Consider the following 21438-nt stretch of genomic DNA (forward strand, 5'->3'; position numbering starts at 1 on the left):
AGCCTTTTGCCAAAGCTGTATTTTTCTTGGATGTATTTTAACTGCAAGGGATCAGAACAGAAACAGAAACTAAGGGAGAATAGGAGATTTAACCAGTGAGATCCTATCAAACCATGAGTAACTGTTTTTTTTCCATTTAGAAAAAAAGAGCACAGATTTAAAAAGTTCATCGAAATTTACCCGAACTACATCATTCAAGCATACGGGATATAAACTAGGTATCTCATCTTCTTAGTAACCCATTTGAATGTAAATCATGTTTGTAACCTAGCTACTGAACTAGGAGTTAGATTAATGGGAAACAACTCTGATTTTGGTTGATTAACTGTTAAACCTGAGATTGAACTAAACAAGTGTAGGGTTTGTGAGAAAATAGGAATTTTCTATAGAATCAAAAGCTTTGGCCATATCGAGACTCAGTACAACTGCCTCTAGTTGTTGAGTATTACAAAAATTTATAATATTCATCGTCCTCCTAAAATTATCCGTTAGATTTCTATTGGGTAGAAAACCCATTTAATCTGGTTTAATTAACTTCTCGACAATTTTCTTTAAACGATTGGCCACTACAGAGGTAAAGATTTTATAATCTGTATTTAACAACGCTATTGGGCGGTATGATGCTGGATCTGAGGCATCTTTACCTTCATTTGCAATGGGAACAATAGACGTTGTTCTCCATGACGGATGAACATCCCCATTCTGAAGGATCTCATTACATACATTGGTTAAAGGGACTAATAAACAGGCAGAAAATGCTTTATAAAATTCGGCCCTGAAGCCGTCAGTTCCAGGGGCTGAAGTGGCCTTCAAATTTTTAATAGAATCTAAGATTTCCTGTGGGGTTATGGGATTATCCATAAGGCTTCTATCCGAGTCGGATAAAGTGGAGAAGAAAGTATTAGAGGGGGAAAAAATCTTCAATTGCTTGTTCCTAGGGCCTTGAGGATGAATATAATTTTGTATAGTACTCTGCAAAGATATTCACTATCTCTCTGGAAGAATGTTTTTTTACTTTCTTAGAGTCTAACAAGCCCTGAATATGACAGGATTTCGTCTCCTTCTTGGCTCTCCTGGCCAATAGCTTTAACGACTTTGGAGACCGGGTCCAGTATTTCTGTTTCGTAAAAATGAGTTGTTTTTGAACCCATTGTGAATCAAAGATATCAAGCAATCTGCGTTCAGCTAACAATTTTTGATAAGTTTCTCCCCTTTTAATTTGTGTTTCTCTTCTAACCCAGTTATGTTAGCAAGCATTTGTTCTCTAATTTTTGTTCTTTGTTTTTTTAAGTGGGATATCGTTGATATCAGCCTCCCTCGAATAGTTGCCTTCATCGTATCCCAATAAATAGCATCTGAAATATCTGCAGACTTATTTGATTCGAAATAAAATTTCAATTCACGGTCAATCAGGTCCCTAAGGTCTTGTCTGTTCAAAAACATTGTATTAAATGACCATGACTTATCCAAAAGTCTTTCTTCCCCCCATTACATAGAACAGTGAATCCAGGAGTGGTCCGTAAGCAACTTTGGACCCAAGTTGGCCGATTTCAACCCTGATAAGAGACCTTGGGATACTAAAAGATAATCAGTCCAAGTATGCACATCATGACAGGCTGAATAGTAAGAATATCTTTTAGCCCCTGGATAGAAATATCTCCAGGAATCAAAAAGCTGGTATTTTTCAAAGAGTTTCCTAAATTTAACTGAGGATCTGATTAATGGGCCCTTGTGCTTTCTAGAGCTGGTTGTATCCATTTTGGGGTCTAGAACTAAATTGAAATCCCCTCCCAGAATCAATTCCCCCTCTTGGAAGATTTGCAGTTTTTCAAATATAAGTTCTAAAAAGTCAACTTGGGCTGAATTGGGTACATAAATTGTGGCCAAAGTCAATTTTTGTCATTAATACGCCCTTTTAAAAATAAATAACGCCCCCTATGATCCACCTCCTCAGCCTCAATAACAAATGGAATATTCTTTGACAATAAAATAGCCACTCCCCTTGACTTGGAAGAGCCAGGGGCTGTCCTTTGAATATGGTAAAACTGGGAGTTAAGGAGGCGAAGTTTTAATGCTTTCAAATGTGTCTCTTGCACAAAGACTATATCAGAATTTTTCCTTTTCAATAAAGAAAGGAATCTAATTTTTTTAACTTTACTATTCAACCCTTGAATGTTAACCAAAGTTATGTGTAGGAAAGGTGCTATCATAGCAGAGGAGGGTGTCAGAGCGGACAAAGTTAATTCTTGTGGTTTCTTTTCAGGCCCCTTTACATTCTGAGCCCACATAGACCTTTAATTGTCAATGATTTCTCAATTGTTTCTAATCTCCCTACTGAGTCCACAAAAACACACCCATTGTTAAGTGATCCCACTTGAGCTGGAGCTGAGGAACTAACAGAAGAGTTAAACATTGGAGCTTGTACTGAGGGTCCAGGTGATCCCAGTTTGAAATCTTCAAGATAGCGATTAAATGGCACTTGCTGGGGTTCCTTTACTTTGCTAAGGTGTTGTGTGGAGTTAAATTCTTTTGGTGGAGAGAGCTTATTGTCCTCTGAAGCAACATCATAGATCTTGAATAAAGTTAAAGATGGAACCTCTGAAGCAGGTGGATCTAATGCCTCGTTGATGTTGACTTCTGTGGTTGGCTGAGTCGGCTGAGTCTGACATACAGGTCCAAGACTACTGTCTTTAATATCCAGAAATCTGGAATTCAGATGCTCCAGACTATCAGTAATTTCTTCCTGTTTTTTATTGATGGATTCTTGAAGGCTTGTGGATGTTGTAGGGAGAACTGCCTCCGTTGATAGCATCTGCACTTCAGTGTTAATTGAAGAAGCTCTTAACAAAGGGGTTTCGGTTGGTGCCGTCAACGTTGTTGTCGGTGAAACACAGTCTGGGCAAGTCTTAGCCTCCTGGCGTGATTCCTTTAAGTTTAAAAGCTTTAACCTTAGCAGGTCTTTAACTTTAGCAGGTCTTTAACCTTAGCAGGTCTAGCAGCAACAATCAATGTTGCTGATTGTTCTGCAATTGATGGTTTTTTATTGTTATCCAAAATAGCAATCTATAATCATCTATATATTGCACTGGTAATTTCTTATTGAATAAATCACAGATTATAGGTACAGGTATTTACAAGTATAAATATTAAGGGCATATCCCATTGCTTTGGCAAAATTGGATAATCTAGCTTTTTATTCCATTCATTCCTGAGACTCGGCACTGATGTTTGAATGTGATTTTTTTAAGGATTTACCATTTGAGCCACTGTTTAAACTCTTGCTAAGCTTAAATGTCTGCAGAAGCATTGCCAAAACTGAATGTGGCCTGGTAAATAAAACCTGGAATTGTAATTACTTAGGTTGTTGGGGGTTTTCCGGGCTGTATTGCCGTGGTCTTGGCATTGTAGTTCCTGACGTTTCGCCAGCAGCTGTGGCTGGCATCTTCAGAGGTGTAGCACCAAAAGACAGAGATCTCTCAGTGTCCCAGTGTGGAAAAGATGTAGGTCATTTGTATCTACTCAGGAGGGGTGGGGTTGAGCTGAGTCATTCTGTAAGAGTTTCCCAGGGTGTGGAATGCTAATGGCGGGAGGCTTCACTGTATCCTGAGGAGGTTCTTTTGCATATGGATTGGTGCTTGATGTGCTAATCTTCTCTGCAGGGCTATTGTCGGGTGTGGAGTGTTTTGTTGGCCTGGTGTTTTTCAGAACTGGAGCCCATGCTCTGTTCATTCTTAAGGTTTCTTCTTTCCTGTTGAAGTTTTGCTTATGCTTGTGAATTTCAATGGCTTCCCTGTGCAGTCTGACAAAGTAGTTGGAAGTGTTGTCCAGTATTTTGGTGTCCTGGAATAAGATACTGTGCCCTGTTTGAGTTAGGCTATGTTCAGCCACTGCTGATTTTTCAGGCTGTCCAAGTCTGCAGTGTCTTTCATGTTCTTTTATTCTTGTCTGGATGCTACGCTTTGTGGTCCCGATGTAAACTTGTCCACAGCTGCAGGGTATACGGTATACTCCTGCAGAGGTGAGGGGGTCTCTGCTGTCTTTTGCTGATCGTAGCATCTGTTGTATTTTTCGGGTGGGTCTGAATACTGCTTGAAGGTTGTGCTTTTTCATAAGCTTTCCCATCTGATCAGTAATTCCTTTGATATATGGCAAAAACACTTTTCCTGTAGGTGACTGTTTTTCCTTGGTTGTTTGATTCATCCTGGGTTTGATTGCTCTTCGGATTTCATTTCTGGAGTAGCCATTTGCCTGAAGTGCGTGGTTTAGATGAAGTGTGTGGTTTAGATGATTAATTTCCTCATTGAGAAAGCGCGGCTCACATATCCGTCTTGCACGATCCACTAATGTTTTCATTATGCCTCTTTTCTGTCGGGGGTGGTGATTGGAGTTTTTGTGTAAGTACCGATCAGTATGAGTTGGTTTCCTGTAGACCTTGTGACCTAACTGAAAGTTTGCTTTGCGGATGACCAAGGTATCCAGGAATGAGAGTTTTCCCTCACTTTCTTTCTCCATTGTGAATTGTATGTTCAGGTGGATGTTGTTGAGATGATTCAAAAACTCCATCAATTCTTCCTCCCCATGGCTCCAAATGATGAATGTATCATCCACAAACCGGAACCATACACTGGGTTTGTGGGGTGCTGATTCTAGAGCTGGTTTTTCAAAATGTTCCATGTAGAAGTTTGCTATAACTGGGCTGAGTGGGCTCCCCATGGCCACCCCATCCATCTGTTCATAGAATTCGTTGGTGTGTTAATAGTTGGTGTGTTAATAGCAATATGCCTGGTATCTACTTATATTTTTAGCTTGCATTTTCCCAAGGTAGTTAAGGAGTTAATATTTAATTAAGGTAGTAATTAAGTAATAATTAAGGTAGTAATAATTAAGGTAGTTAATATTAAGCATAATCTGATAAAACAGTAGCAATTCAACATACTGCATACTAGAATGAATTTCTTCTTGACTCTGGTACACTCATTTGTGCACGAGTGCAGCATTCGCTATATACTTCTGTTATTTTGTTTCTTCTGAACAATATAAACAAATGGCTCAACAAGCTCTATCTCTCTGTTAAGTGTGAAACAGCCATGTTACATTATTTATAGTATTGTAAAATCTTTAAGGTTGCATGATTCTATCTCAAATTCTGTGAGATTTATGTGACTTGATTCCATCACCTTTTCTAGTGCATTCAGTGATTTATCAAAGCCATATCTTCTATTAAACTTTTACAGGTACAATTTCAAACTTGCTTATGATCTCATGTTAGATTAGCTGACACTCAGAAAATAGTTTCCGCTCCAAGATTGAGATTCATTAGATTTCTGGTCTCACAGGAGTTTAAACTTTTATTTACTACTGCTTTTTCCTTTATCATCATCATAAGCTTTATTGCATTGGCTCACAGTTTTAGCCATTTACATCAAAATACTACCAACAACATCAAAGTTATAATACAAAGTTATAATACAAAGTCACAATCACAATAACAATAAAAACTCTAATATACATTACAATTTGATAAAAATCATTAAAATAGCAACAAAAATTTGAGTTAAAACCAACATCAATTCAAACAATTCAGTCAGATAATCAACAAAATACATAGATTTATCCATCAGCCACAGTAACAATGGATGGTTTTGGTAAGGCCTTTATCACCCTTGCAACAAACGTTGCTGCTTGCATCATTATCCATTTACTTTTGTCAGCAAGTAATATAGTTAGTCTGTTATTATCCACTCTCCCTGGATATTGTAATAAAATATTCCCAAGGTATTTTTCATGTTCTAATGCAAATATTGGGCAGTAAAAGACCACATGACCTAGATCCTCAACATAATTCTGATCTCACATACAGACACATTCTTTATATGGGATTGCATTATAATGGCCTCTTACCCTTGCCATTTGTAAGGTATCCACCTGTGCTTTAATAAATGCTTTCCTAAACTTGGGATTAAGTAAATCAGTAAGGTAGGATGGAAAGAGTTGAAGGAGGAGATGCAAGTTGCTTATAAAGGGGAACTGTTCTCAAGGCACTTAGTGCATCATCCGTCTGAATACTTATATCTGAATACTTATATCTAGCAGCCTTTGTTTTATTAATTGCTTTGTCACAAAATATTAATAAATGACAAAGAATCTGTATTAAAAAGTCTATTAGTATGCTAGAAAAATATTTACTATTTTTCTAAAATAATTCATTATTTTTTAAACCTATAGAAATTTGCTGTCAGTATTTGGAAAGAAAGATATTTCCAAGGGCATAGGCAACTTTTCCATTTCTAAGGATCAAACAAGACAGGATGTTTGGAACTCCTTAAATAAATCTGGGCAGCATTGCAGCCCCAATGTAAGATAATGCATGGGAGCAGAATGGTTTAACCCTTCAGCCACACACACAGTTTTGCCATTTAAAACCAAGTCTTCCCTTACTGTTATTAGGCCTGAAAGGAAAAAATGCAGGCACCTCCATTCTCAAGTCAACCAGTATCTTAACTATTTTGGCCATGAAACACACCCATCTATGTGATTCTCCTTAGGTGCAGTTACTGTTAGTATTTATTTTGTGCAAGAAATGGCAGCTTGCATATTTAGGTTAGTTATGTTTGATCACATCTCAGTTTGGCTAATGTCCTGCTTACCAGTCACCAGCAGTAAGCTGATCATTTCAAGCCCAGCAGCCAGCCTGGACTTCTGGTGCAACAAAGGAGAACCAGGCAGAGAGCTGGCAAAGCAGTTCTGATGCTGGCTCTGAATGCCATGAAGCTGGCTCTGAATGCCAGTAAACATAAGATGTGCCATATCACCATATTCCATGACCTGCTGCAATTCAAAGGATGTCGTGGCACAGGGTACTAAAGCAGCTGGTAGAATCTGTTGCCATCTTTTGCAGCACAAAAAAAATTATGCACTGTTAAGACAACAGTTACTACTATGAGAAGTAGTAACAGTTACTACTGTTCCTATCTGTAATGTTAATCTTACTCTGTATGGACTTGTTTCTGTATTTAAAATTTTATATTATATACAGGGCTCATTTCAAGGGAGAATGCACAAGAACGCAGTTCTGGCAGTTCCCCAAAGAGGTTACATGTCAGGTGGCCCCACCCACCTGACTCTCAGCCATTTGGGCCCATTTCAGCCTGGATTGGGGCCAAAACGGCCTGGATCAGGCCTCTGATGGGTGGTGGATCACTCTCCCGCTCAGTGGCGGCCCGATCCAGACCATTTTGGGCCCCGTTTTGGCCATTTTCAGCCCCTTTTTGTCATTTTGGGCCCAATTTTGACCCTGAATGGCCAGGATTGGGTCCAAAACAGCCAGGATAGGTGATGTCAGGGGGTGTGGCATATGCAAATCAGTTATGCTAATGACACACTTCTGGTGATGTCAAGGGGTGTGACATATGCTAATGAGTTGTGCTAATGCGTTATGCTAATTAGTTCCTCCAGCTCTTTTTCTACAAAATGACCCCTGATATATATGCCAATAAAGTCTTGCTTGCTTGCTTACTATGAGAAGAAGAGTGAACTACAGATACCATTTTGTTGGGAACATACTAATGTCCTTGTTAAAATAATCAAAACAAAAAATAGAACAAGCCGTGATAGACTGACTAAATAAATTGTAATGTCTCCGTCAACGCTTATGAATGCAAATATATTACAGAAGACCTAAGTATTGGAAATCTTATATCAAGTAGTACATATACATGAACTTGGTTACATATAGAAGGCAAAGCATCTTACAAAAAAGCCAATATCACTTTAACAAACATAGTTAAAGTGCCAAGTGCCAAGTAAACATATAATATTCCTATATAATAACAAAGTGCCAGTGCCTATCTTTAACAAAAAAAGTTGTTTAACAAGTAACCATATTATACAGTACTACATATATTCAAATTATTTTTAGATGGTTCAAATAAAGCCAGTAGTGATTCAATAAGAATAATTCTATATCTATTATATGAGACTCTTTTATAGTAATCCAGTGGTAACAATTCTTGATGAGAATAACTGTGACAGGAAGCCAGCAAATGATCCCGTTTCAAATCATATTCTTCATCCAGGCAGTTATTATTAATGAAGCTTGATCCTATAAATTTCATCAGACATACATTCAATAATAATTATACAATACACATCTTATAAAAATTAAAAACAGATTCATAATTATACTCACAACAAATGCAACAAAGCATTCAATATATTTCAAAAACCATCAGCAGCCGTCGTGATGGTTTTTGAAATATATTTCCCTTGTTAAAATAATGGCATACATTTGCTTTCTAGAACAACTTTAGCCATTCTATCATATCATGTATGCTCACTGAATGGAATTACTAAGAACAAACTCATGTCATGTAATAACTTGCTAATGCAAGAGAAACATTTGTGGAAAGCTATCATTTGCCTTCTCACTGCAAAATAGGAATACTGCTCCAAAGACATTGTTGAGGAAAATCCCTACCAAGAAATGCATTTGTACTTAGCCTGCCTACATATTTCAGTTGAAATACCATACCTGCTTTATTAAACGTAAGTTAAGTGAAGCTCCAAATACAGTGAGAAAATGCATTAATGAATGCTTACAGCATAAAAAGCCAAACTTTAGCAGTACTCTTCGATTTCAAACGTTTAATTGTTGCCTAAAGGAGTGACATAAATGCCTTTTTTGGAAATCAGGTGTGGGCAAGTAAAATGCATTAAGTCATTTACTTTAAAGCAGTTGTTTAAAATAGCTTTTTAATTTCAGCATTACATGTTTGAGTTGATTGCTTTTATTGGTGAATAGATCATTAATACTTTACGCCACTTCCAGCTGTCTATCGTAGTTCAGTTAGTGACATATTTTTGGTACTCTGTTCCTTTTGTTCCTTACAACTTTCATGAATAGTTTATGAACTATATATGTGAAAAGCATATTATTTAATAGAATGAAAATGCACAGAACTATAATGTTTTAGATAATTTCTCTCTCTTGAGAAAGAATGAACCAGTAATTAATAAGTCCCTTTGTACAATGAAGGTTCATTTTTGTTCTTATATTCATCACCAGCCTTCTTCAGCGTGTTTTGCATATTATCAATTAGAAATTTATAATAAAATCATTGTCAAAGCATAAGTTGTAGAGGTCACTTCTTTCCTAAGATTCCATTGTTGATTTGAGAACCAGTTTTGGTTCTTTCTTCTTTGGCAGTATCTTACATTTCCTTTGCTAAAATCTGTGTTAAGGAAAAATTCATTCACACTTATACTTGATTAGGGGTACATTCCATCCTCACTATGGATCTTTATGTAGATTTTAGGATAATTGTCGGGTTTGGTTTTTAAAGCTCTATTTAGGAATCACAAAAAATTCAGGTAAACATCTCATTTTCCCATGTATCCCCTTCCTCATAGCTTCTTTCCTTTCCCTGCTTTGATCTCTTCCATTTTTTACCTTTTCAGTTCCCCCTCCCAGTTTTTGACTAACGAAAATCGAGGGCTGGAAAGCTCCACAGTATTGTTATGGTTGTATCAATGCCGAAATGGCCACTGAGATCTTTTAGCATAGCTTCATCATGAATCTCAGTGGGTGTTCATCTCCTAAAACTACAAACGTTGCTTGTGTTAGTTAACCTGCCATTTTTCAGGTTTAGATTTCTGATTTTTCTGCAAACCTGCTGCTTCCCTTGGGGTTGTAGGCACCCCCCAATGCTTTTTGTGATTTTTTAATTCACATTCTAGACATATGGTGGAAAGTGTCATCAAGTCATAGCTGACTTATAGATAATATGGGAATAAAGAAATTTATTATCAAACTTCATAGTAGGGTGCAAAGTGTTGATCCATTCCAGAAATTGTGTGATCTCCTATCCTGTTTCAAAACCAGTCAATAAATCGTCAATAAATCTTTTGAAGGTGGAAATGGACTTCCTGAAGGGATTATCAGAGGAATAAATGTATCTGTTCTCTGTTTTGAAGCATGTTAGGATATCTTGGAAGGGTTTGAAGCAATTTACATAACATAACTGGATCCTAAGTTATGCAAACACACCAGTCTCAGAGCACAGACTGTCGTTGCTCCTAAAATTCTGGTACTAAGGGTTTGTGGACTCCCAGGAATAGCATGAGGGTTGAAGTGGGAATCTGTAGTGGGATGGAGAAATTGCAAATATCACGCCCCCCCCCCACACACACATCATAAAAGTATGTTAGGATTTTTGAATATCTGTACAGATATTGGAATGATCAGAGGAATGGGAAAAAAATTGGAACCCCCTTCGCTTGTATCACTCTGCCCTCCCCCAGGCTGCTCCCTCAGGAACAGAGCAGACTGTGGTTTCAGGAGCGGAAGGAAGAAAGATAATTGAAAGAAATCATCTCCTCTCTTCTTTTGCATGAGTTCTTGTTCCATTCATGGAAAAGTTCATGAAAGAGAACGTGGTTTTTCTGCCTGTTTTCCCTAAAGATGTAGCCTGCTTTCCATTCCAAGGATCCCTTCACCCCGAGTCACTATTTCAGGGGGGCATAGAGGGGATGGAAAAGAGGGAGGGAATCTGTCTTGTAAGCTCACAGTTTATAAGATCCAAAAACAATGTGAGAGACATTTACTGAAAAGTAAGGCATTGACTTTATTCTTTTAAAACAAAGATGTGTTGCTAATAAAAATACAACCTTAAAGAGATTCAGATTGTACCAGGATTTCTCTCTCTGTGTGTGTAGGGTGGGCAGGCAGGCAGATGGGTATGCATGTAGGGGCGGGGGAAAGCATGTTCCAAAATCTTGCCAGGTTGATTAAAAAGCAGAGTGAATTCTCAGTTTTGATATAGCATTATGCATGTCACCCAAAACACCCTTTTCATAGGAGGGTTGGTTTTAACCAAAAGGCCAAGAAGTGAAACTTTTTCTAGGAGTAAAGGTGTGCCTGCACTTATCTCCCAAGAATGTTTTGATATTAGTTTAAAATCCTAGCATTAGTTCTTTTTAGCCATTGCGATTTTAGCACTCCTGCAACTTATACTAGGAGAGAACACTACACATGATCCTCTTGATATGAGCACCCTGAATTTGTGAATAAGACAATAAGCATATGTTCCAGTTGTGGAACACATGATCATAAGCTAGTGGTTTTCTAGGGTTTTTTGTTGGTGTGTTCCAAAGCTAGAAAATATCTGTTGCACTATTTACACAACAGGGCAACCATATGTATGGAAAAGATCATGCATGGCATATTCTTGTGTCACATGAGGTAGCAGCACTAGAATTGTAACAATTGAAAAGAACTGTTTCTAGGATGCATCCATAACCATTCTAGCAGACCACATACATAAAGTGTTGTGCTTGTGTGAGAACAATTGCATTTAGGAAGGCAACTGAGATCAACATAGCAGAGGGCAGAGGCATGCGAGGTGGAGTTTTAATATTCCAACATTTTATCTTGTTTAATGATAATAATCGGCTGCCTTTTTTCTGTTGTGCTTATGAGGTGCAACACCGCACCTGCAACACTGATGGTCTTAAGTTTGTGCAAGCCAACTGCCTAAGGAAAAATGGCAGCCAGCCTTTTCACAAATGGAGCTGATGCAAGAAGGGCCTCTGAAGAAAGCTCAGAGTGGGAGGACTTGTTGGAAATATGACCAAACATGACTAATGAAATAGGGGAAGTAGACATTTCCTGGGTGGAGGGGTGGGTCTTGAAGAAACTCTAAGCAATGGAAAAACAGAAACATTCAAGAACACTGAACTATGAAAAAGCAGAACCAAAGCTAAACCTCACTATTGGCCCAAGAGCAGGAGGGGTTTAAAGTTCTAGGGACTTATCTTAGGAGATATACACTGCACTCCTGTGCAGAGTTATTCCATTCTAAGTCCATTGAAATCGATTGGCTTAGACTGGAATAATTCTGCATAGGATTGCAATGATAGAGTTGCTGGGTCTATAGTCTAAATGAATAATGCTACTTTTCCGTTGAGTTTTTTGGAAGGGGAATTATGTCAAGTATGGCTTCTATTGTCATTCTGTTGTTGTGTTCCTTCACGTAGGGAGTGTGGGATATAAATTTTGCATGCTTTCTTTGTGGCAGCTTCTAGCTTTATATATTATAGCCCACCTGGATAAATAGACCACTTATTTTGGATGGGTTAATTATTTGTTAGCCATTAGAGGGTAGGTGGTCAATGATTGCTTTTTACTTTCAAGATCATGATCAATGAAATTGCCTTGTCACTTAAACATACTCGAGGATTGTCTTACCAAATTTTTGCATCAGCATATCAAACGGGTATCTAATATCTAATGCTGCTGTATTTATTTGCCACATTCATTTACAAAAACCCCTTTAGTAATGAGATTCCTAACTGAATTCAGAACTGGAGAGACTGAGGTTGATGGTTTTCTTTTTGGCATAGCCTTTTTTAAAATGCAACTATAATTAATGAACAGCAGTGGAATAAAGAATCCAGATTGGCCACGCTACTCAGAGTAATTACCCTGTTTCTAAAATTGATTTCAGCGTGACCTGTTGTGCAGTGTGCATCTTTCATATGATAATTTCATAAACAAAAAATGAATATGATGGGTGAAAATGTGGGCTACAGACATAATTTATATCCAGAGAAAAATAATGCACCCCTCCCCAAATCTCTACCTGTAATTACACGCATGTATACATATATCTTGTCTCCCTAAGTCATGGCATTTTCTTAGCTAAATCCCCAATGAACATTTGGTTGTATCTTTTTTTGTCTGTCTTTCAAAAGACACCAACTTTTTATACAAAATTATGTTGCTCAAAGGATATATTTACTATTAAGGAAAATATTTATTTTAGACATTTCATATTTCAGCATCTGGTTATACACTGTTAGGAGTACAGTGGACAGTGTTTTGTTAGCTGTGGGAAGTAAAAAAGTAGACTGGGCAAGCTACATGCCTTTGCATCTGTGTATTTTTTGCAGTGCTGGTGTGTTTCTCTTTATTTATCTTGCATTCCTTTTTAAAAATGCCAGTTCTTGTGAAAATAGGTAAGGTAGATGTTTATTGTCTTAGCCATAAGAATTCATACAGTAAAACAATAGAACTAAGACACAGCAGTTTATAACAATTGGGTGAAAATAGACAGTAAAATCTATGGTGACCCCATAAGTCAGCTATAACTTGAGTGCATTCTCCACTACCAATTATGGTCCAGTAATAAAACACATGAAAAGCTGGTATGCTTATCTTTGTTTCCCTTCATACTTTTCAGTATTCAGCCAAGTTTAGTATATTAGCAGAGGCACAACACACAGTGTTAAAACAATACAATGCAGAAAAGGGTGTATTTATATGTTGCAGTTGACACATCTGCTCATACCTTTATGCTGACTCAAATAAGCATACCCTGTGGCACAATAATTTTTTTTCATGTTTATTATCATATATTTTTCTTTTCTATGATTTAAATCTAGCATGCTGTTCCAACTTTTCAGTCATCAAACCAGACATTTGCCTTGACTTTTAAACATATTTGATATTTGACAAAGGAAGACATCAATGACAGCATGTGCTTTTTAAAAAACTTAATTGAACATAATGCTGAACCTTTCTGGTCCACAGCAGTAACAAAATGGCATGGGTATTGTTTGTGCTGTCTTACAAGGTGACAAACAGAAAACTCAAGAAATAATTATATGTACTCGTATTTAGAGATGGGCATGGACCACAAAAAAAATAAACCATGAGGTTCGTGTGGTTTGTAGCAGCGGCAGGGAAAAGGGCATTTGACCATTTAAAGATCCCTTTCTGCCTTGCAAGTGGCAGGTCCCTTTAAACTATCAGCTGGCAGGCGGCAGGGGGGATCCCCCTCTCACCGCCTGCCAGCTGATAGTTTAAAGGGACCTGCCACTTGCAAGCAGCAGGGCCCTTTAAACTGCCCAAACCCCAGCCCCCTGCGGCGGCCATTTGAGGAGTGGGAAGGCCATTTTTGGCCTCCTCCGCTGTCCTGCAGGCCCACGCAGTGGCAGAAGAGGCCAAAAACAGCCTTCCCGTCCCTCACGGGAGGAGGGAGAGAATACCATGGGCCCGCAGGGGAAGTTAAGTGTGGGGCTGGGGGGCTGGGGTTTGGGCAGTTTAAAGGGCCCTGTGGTTTGCAAGCGGCAGGTTCCTTTAAACTATCCGCTGGCTCAAAAAAATTTAAATCCAAAGTGATTTCACAACTATTGTATGGTATTCCAATCTGGATTAGGGCCTTTGACTGGGTCATCATATGTGTTCAATCTAAATTTTTGCGAAAAATTCTGGGCCTACCGAAGTGTGTTCCATATGCAGTTATTTGCTTAGAAACTGGTTTAATTCTAGTGGAAACGAGGGCCTGGCTTATGACGTTTAAATACTGGCTACGGTTACATTATAATTGTGACTCTGGGAGCTTTATATATCAAATGCTTTCAGAGTCCAATGTGTCAAATTGGTCAACATATATCATGGAAAAAATTAAAGGCATGGGTATATCTGTGGACTCATTCTCTGGGTTAACGTCAAATGCCGCATTTCAACCAATTAAGAGTAGGATGCTAGATATTGAGCGCCAGAAGTTATATAGCCTGGCTACTAAAACCTGCTCTCCCCTGAGCTTTGAAATTCCTCTCACTGTAGGGAGGATGGCTCCATATTTATCTTCCCTGCAGTTGCCACAACTTTGTAGAGCATTTTCTTTGGCCAGGTGCAATGCTATGCCTTCGGCCATTCTATATGGCAGATTTAACAGGATAGCCTATTCAGCTAGATACTGTTTATGTGAACAAAAATGTGTTGAGTCAATTACACATGTTCCTTTGCATTGTCATTTTTACGCTGATATACATCAAACATATTTAAAATCTCTTCTAGCTAGTATGATGGACTGCTCTGACTCGCTCAAAGTCTATAGACTGTTGAACGATTCCTTTCCTGATGTCACTGAGAAGGTGGCTAAGTTTCTCCATTCTGCTTTGAAGTTGCATCAAAGGATATCACAGAAATAAGCTATAATTGTATTTATGTATTTGTAACGTAGTATCCTTTTAACTTTGTTTTTCATTTTTGGAAATTGATAACTTGAATTGTTGATATATGCCAATAAAGGCTAACTTGATCTTGAACTGTCAGCTGGCAGGCGGCAAGGGGGGGAAATCCCTCCCTGCTGCCTGCCAGCTGATAGTTTAAAGGGACCTGCTGCTTGCAAGCCACAGGAAAAGTTTATATGGCCATTTCCCTGGGGAAATGGCCATTTAAACTGCCCCTTTACGACCCAAACAATCCAGTAGACCAACGTCAAGTCAGCAAATTCAGCCACCTCATCAGCCACAGGACGGGATTTGCCAGCATACGTAGTATTAGCCCGTTTCGTGAATGGATCACTTCTTCAGCAGGCACATGTAGTTAGATCCCTGTGGAACAGTTTTGCATACTCTCTCAGTGAAGCCGCCAGTTAGTCACAGACGCGTCTGTTACAGCTGATGAGGTGGCTGAATTTGCTGACTTGGCGTTGGACCCCTTCAGCTCTTCACAGCCTCTTTTCTTAAATTGCAGCTTGATGTTATTGGACATTTTCGCCCTTTAAATGTTTTTGCTGTGGACGGTATCCCTTGTAAACCATTTCATGGCTGCCTAATTGAATGGTGGTGCCAGTGTGCACCCTTGTATATTTGTAATTGAGTGTTGCTGCCTTTAGGTTGTATAATTCTTAGGAGGTGCCTGCGTGCACCCCCCCCTTTACTGTTTTGTGCCGGTGAGCACTTTTGTGATGTATTTACTGGGATGGTTGTTGTAATACTCACATCTTGATTACTTCAGTATTTGGATTATTTTGTATATACACATTATAACTATATTTTTGATAATTTGAGTGTTCTTAATGTGTATTCATTGAGTTTTCACTTCACAGCCCTGGTTTTGTCTATAATTTTGCTTGTGCTTGCACCGGGGTGGTCCCTATTTTTGCTTCCTTTTGGATCCTGTGGCATACATGGGTTATCCTATATATAATAAGCCTGTGTGATAATTAGTGAGTTTCATTGCTGAGCGGACTGTTTGTATATTGTCTGCCTGTATATTTTCTGATTTGTCCACAGTTTTATTATTGACTGAAATGAAACAACAATTGATAAAGGCTTGAATATTGCTTAGGTAAAATTACTACACTGGCGACAAAGAAAATGCATACAATATTTGTGATTTTATTATGTTTACTAATTTTCTGTTCTATTCTGATTTCAGTACATCAATATATGACCTGGATTTCTGTAAGGAACAATATCCTGAACCAGCTGTGCATAAAAACATAATGCAACTTAATTATTATTACAGTCCTTTAGGAATTAAAAAATGAAGATGTACCAGTGATCCAAATAAGTCGCTGCTAGGTGGCACAACTACTATGTATAACTTCCAAGTAATTTTATCCTGCTTTTATTTTCTTTTTGACTATAGGGATGACTTGTCAAGCCCGAACATCATATACAGAAGATGAAGTTCTCTGGGGACATCGTTTCTTCCCTGTTATTTCCTTAGAGGAAGGATTCTTCAAAGTAGATTATTCCCAGTTCCATGCAACATTTGAAGTCCCTACAACACCTTACAGTGTGAAAGAACAGGAAGAAATGCTTCTTATCTCCTCCCCTTTAATAGCACCAGCTGTAAGTAACAGTAAAGAAAGGAATAATTCTGTGGAGTGTCTGGATGGCCTAGAGGACTTTGGTACAAAGATACCCTCAAAACTGCAAAAAATAACTGGAAGGGAAGACTTCCCTAAAAAACTATTGAGGATGAGTTCCACCACTTCAGAAAAGGCCTACAGCATGGGGGACCTACCTATGAAGCTGCAGCGAATAAGTTCTGTTCCTGGCAACTCAGAAGAGAAACTGGTATCTAAAACTACAAAAATGTTATCAGATCCCATGAGCCAATCTCTGGCAGACTTGCCACCAAAACTTCAAAAATTATCAGGAGGAGGAGGTAGAATGGAGGGACACCTCCCTCCCAAACTGAGAAAAATGAATTCTGATCGATTTACATAACATGAACAGACCTTTAGGTATTATTTCATGTTTTAATTGCCATCAATCCAATTTGGGCAGTAAAACAACACACTGGAAACTGTCTTTGATGACCAATTTTCCTTAGAACTACATGCACTCTGCGACAATGCTCTCCCCTGAAGTCGAAAGACTGTGTTGAATTCTACAATAAAAGATCTCAAATTCAGCTTGGGGCCATATGAAAGCTAATATTAATCGGCATGTAGTATCACAACAAGCATGCAATAATAGTACGCAAATTTTGCATATAGTTTTATGGCATGGTTCTTACTATATTTATACTGTATATTCTTGGGGGAAAACATGTATATGGGTGTTACTCTCTTATATTTCTTAAGCATTATATAGTAAGTAAAACATAAAAGTGGGTTGCTAACAGGGCAGGCTATAGGTTAGTTTTTTAATGGGCACTATCCAGCCAAAGCCAAACGCTGTGAATTCAGTTCATTTGCTTGCCATATCCTCCTCACTCTCTGTAATGTGCAGGGTACTTCCTGCTTCTGACCCTGACTCCCATCCATTGGAAGCCTCTCTGCAAATGGAAAACTACACAGGAGAGCTGGGCAACGTAAAGAATCAATTGGATCTTTTAAAGCAAACTGTTGAATCTTTCCCATTTTTGTCAGTGAAACCTCAAAGTGTTTTGCTTTGGCTGAATCGTGCCCAGCAATTTTTTTTTCTGATGTAAATTGTGCTGTTTTGTTCAGAGAATTTATAGTGCATGTTTTTGTCATTAAATAAGGCTATTGGGATTAGAAATTCTGAACACCAAAACTTTTAGCCTTATACTCCTTACTTTATTGTTTGCTTTATAAATTTTCCCATGTTTTTAGCTTGAAGGACCCTTTACTTTATGGGGGGGGGGGACCATTAAAGTGTCTAGAGCTAGGCAAAATAATATGCCAGGGAGAATTTCTATTTTAGACACAAGGTATAAAATCCAAAAAAAGTCATGTTTGCTTTCATGTTCATTAAGTATGAGATAAAATTCAAAATGGAAATTTTATTTATTTCAAATTTCTATTCTGCCCTCCCCGCGGGCAGGCTCAGGGCAGATAACAACCTTTTAAAACACAATAAAAATCCCATCAACATTAAAACAGCAGCATATTTCTATTCATACAGCAGCAGCAATCAGACTTACAAATTTAAAAACAGGATGGTGGACAGCCTTCATAGGGAGGGTTAGAATTTTATACACCCCTTTTTTTTCAGGCCGGCAGAGGCCCAGCCTCAGCCATGTGCCTGGCGGAACAACTCTGTCTTGCAGGTCCGGCAGAAGAATAGTAGGTCCCGCCCGGCCCTGATCTCAGCAGACAGAGCGTTCCACCAGGTTTTCGGTCCTGGCTCTAGTCAAGGCTAGGTGGGCCTCCTTGGGGCCAGGGGCCACCAACATCTGTTTGTCCCCTGATCGGAGTGTCCTCCGGGGAATGTATGGGGAGAGACGGTCCCATAGATACGCTGGCCGCACAGGGCCTTATAGATCAATACCAGAACCTTGAATCTGATCTGGTTCTCCACTGGCAACGAATGCAGCTCGCGAAATATCAGTATTATATGTGCCTTATTTGGCACTCTCATAATAACATGCGCTGCTGCAACAAATATATACTTTCACTCCAGTAGGCAAATAATAAGCTCACCCTAAGTTCCAAATTCAAGCATCCAGGTGCCTCCCAATAACTGCTTATAAGCTTTCTGTATCATACCTGAAATCCCTTGGGAAGGTGCTAATCTATAGCAAACATGGTTATGGCTATATGGCCGCACAAAGGGAGAACTGGTGCCGAGACAGCAAAAAAGACGTAAGAAGTCCACCTACAAAAATGTATTCAACTAATATTTCTGATGACAAAAGTCACTTTCTGTAATCACAGTATAATTAGGAGAAATATACTGATGATTCAAAAAACCCACACAATATAAAACACTAAAAATACAACTAACCATGGATTACATACAGCATACAACTGGAAAAACAAGGCCTTATAGGCATATAGAATAGTTCCATAAATAAAGGGGAGATGTTTCTTAAATATCATGAAATATTCCTTCCAAATCACAAATATGACTTTTTGTAATTAAATTTGTTTGTGTTGTAACACATTTTCATAGATGGATTCCTATTGTCTCTACTCCCCCCCTTTGCAACATCTGGGAAATCCAGAGCCTCAGAGCCATTTAGTGGCTGTTGCATGGTACTTGGTCCTCTCATTACACCTTAAGATTGCTTTCCTGGTGACTGTTTGTGTGCGAGTTATTTCTCACATTATCAACAGTCTCCTGCAGCAATAAGCATAACTGGGCCTTGATCATGTCCTTTTCCAGATGCATTAAGGCAATTAAAGAAAAATAGTGATTGCATGGCAACATTGAATTCTCAGTAATAACCCAAACATGAGCGTCTATCAAGATATTGCCATTTAGCCCACATAAAGAATAAGAAAGTACCCATGCTTCTTCAGTTATTGAAATGTAAATATTTCTCCTGTGTTTGTATCCTAACTCCCCTTCCCCTATATAAGAGACATGGAAGCATCTTTTTATCTTCCCTGATCTTCTGAACAGCCACATTTAATATGAGTTACATTTTTTAAAAAAAAGTATTGGGAGTCTGATCTCTTATATACAGTGCGATCCTAAGCAGAGTTACATCCTTTTAAGTCCATTGAATAGTTGAATAGTATATAACTGCTTAGGACAGCTCTGGTAATAACTCGGTCATAAGGCTCCAGGCAGAAGATGGAGCCATCCATCAAACCTCATTTTCTAGAATTAGGAATTGAATTGTTGTCAAATGGTACTTAAAATTGAATCTAATCATTAGAGATGGGCACGAACTGCAAAATGAACTAAAGTTTGCCACGAACTGCTGTTCGTGGAAGCCTGTTTTCCACGAACTTCCACAAACTGGGCTGCTAGTTCATGTGGTTGGTGTAAAAGCCCAATACCCCTTTCCCTACCACTGCAAAGCGGCAAGGAAGGGGGCATTTAACCCCCCCCCCCGATCAGCTGCTTGTTGGGGAGATCCCCAACAAGCAGCTGATCCAAGCCTGTGAGGGTGAAATGCCCCTTTCTGTGCTACTGCAAAGTGGCAGGGAAAGGGGTATTTTACCCCCGATCAGCTGCTTGTCAGGGATCGCCTCAACAAGCAGCTGATCCAAGCCAGTGGGGGGAATGCCCCTTTCCCTGCTGTTGTGAAGCAGCACAAAAAGGGGCATTTAAACCCCCTGATCAGCTGCTTGTCGAGGATCTCCCTGACAAGCAGCTGATCCAAGCCGGCGGGGGGAATGCCCCTTTCCCTGATGTTGTGGAGCAGCGCAAAAGGGGGCATTTAACCCCCCCCCCGATCAGCCGCTTGTTGGGGATCTCCCTGACAAGCAGCGGATCCAAAGCTGACGGGGATGGAATGCCCCTTTCCATGCTGCTTCACAGCAGCACGGAAAGGGATATTTAAACCCCACGAACCATGACCCGATTCGCAAACTGGGGCAAGTTTGTGAAAGTTCGTGGTTCATGACTTGTGAGACGGGACGAACCACGAACCATACGGTTCATTTTTCCCTGGTTTGTGCCCACCTCTATTAATCAGATCTGTGAGGTTTTCCATTTTATGAAAACTGCATTTAGGTACAATTTTAAAGGCTTGTGGGTAAGGTTACCACCCTCATGGTGGGGCCTGGTGTCCTCCTGGAATTACTGCTGATCTCCAGGCTACAAAGATCAGTTCCCCTGGAGAAAATGGCAGCTTCAGAGGGCAAACTCTATGGTATACCATACAGTCTGGGACATGCAGAAGCCCTAGAATGGCATCACATGCCCACTGAACTTCATTCTGTTTGCAAGCTCTTCCTTCCCCGGGCATCAGCCCTGAATCTCCTGGAATTTTTCCCAAACCAGTGTTGGCAGCCCTGCATATGGGAGATGGGCAACAGCAGACTCTCCCACAGTGTTGTTAGGCACAGAATATTCCACAGGTCTTTTGGGACACATTTTACCCAACCCTATTTAAGATCTATTTTACCTATTGAAATACAACTTTTTCCTGCTCTCAAACAAGGCAGATTTAGCACTTAGTTTTTCCTGATAAGCAGGAATCTTGCATGTTTGACTGTTTTGTTGACTTTTTATAATTTATAGACATACATTAAAAAAAATCTCATGGAAGTCATCTAATCTAACTGTCTGTACTGAGACAGGACAGTATTTACTCCAGCATTCCTAATAAAAATGACCCACTTGAAAAAGCCTATATGAAGTTTACAGTGTGCTGTACACACGAGACATCAGGGTTCAAAGTGAATCATGCCAGAGGTGCCTGTAGGAAAAGAAAAAAATGTTTAACAAAACCCAGATGGTTTAATTATCGAAATTGTACTACGTTCTTCA

General features: G+C 39.1%; 1 protein-coding gene across 1 annotated transcript in view; it reads left to right on the forward strand.

The window, feature by feature from the left end:
* Window positions 1-17028, forward strand: part of KCNJ3 (potassium inwardly rectifying channel subfamily J member 3) — a 198135-nt gene extending 181107 nt beyond the window's left edge. Inside the window, exon 3 of the mRNA XM_054971571.1 lies at window positions 16442-17028. Coding sequence (XP_054827546.1) covers window positions 16442-17028 — 587 coding nt within the window. The remainder of the gene's footprint in view (window positions 1-16441) is intronic.
* Window positions 17029-21438: the final 4410 nt, after the last annotated feature.

Source organism: Eublepharis macularius, chromosome 2, assembly GCF_028583425.1.
Source record: "Eublepharis macularius isolate TG4126 chromosome 2, MPM_Emac_v1.0, whole genome shotgun sequence".
NCBI classification, from domain to species: Eukaryota; Metazoa; Chordata; class Lepidosauria; order Squamata; family Eublepharidae; genus Eublepharis; species Eublepharis macularius.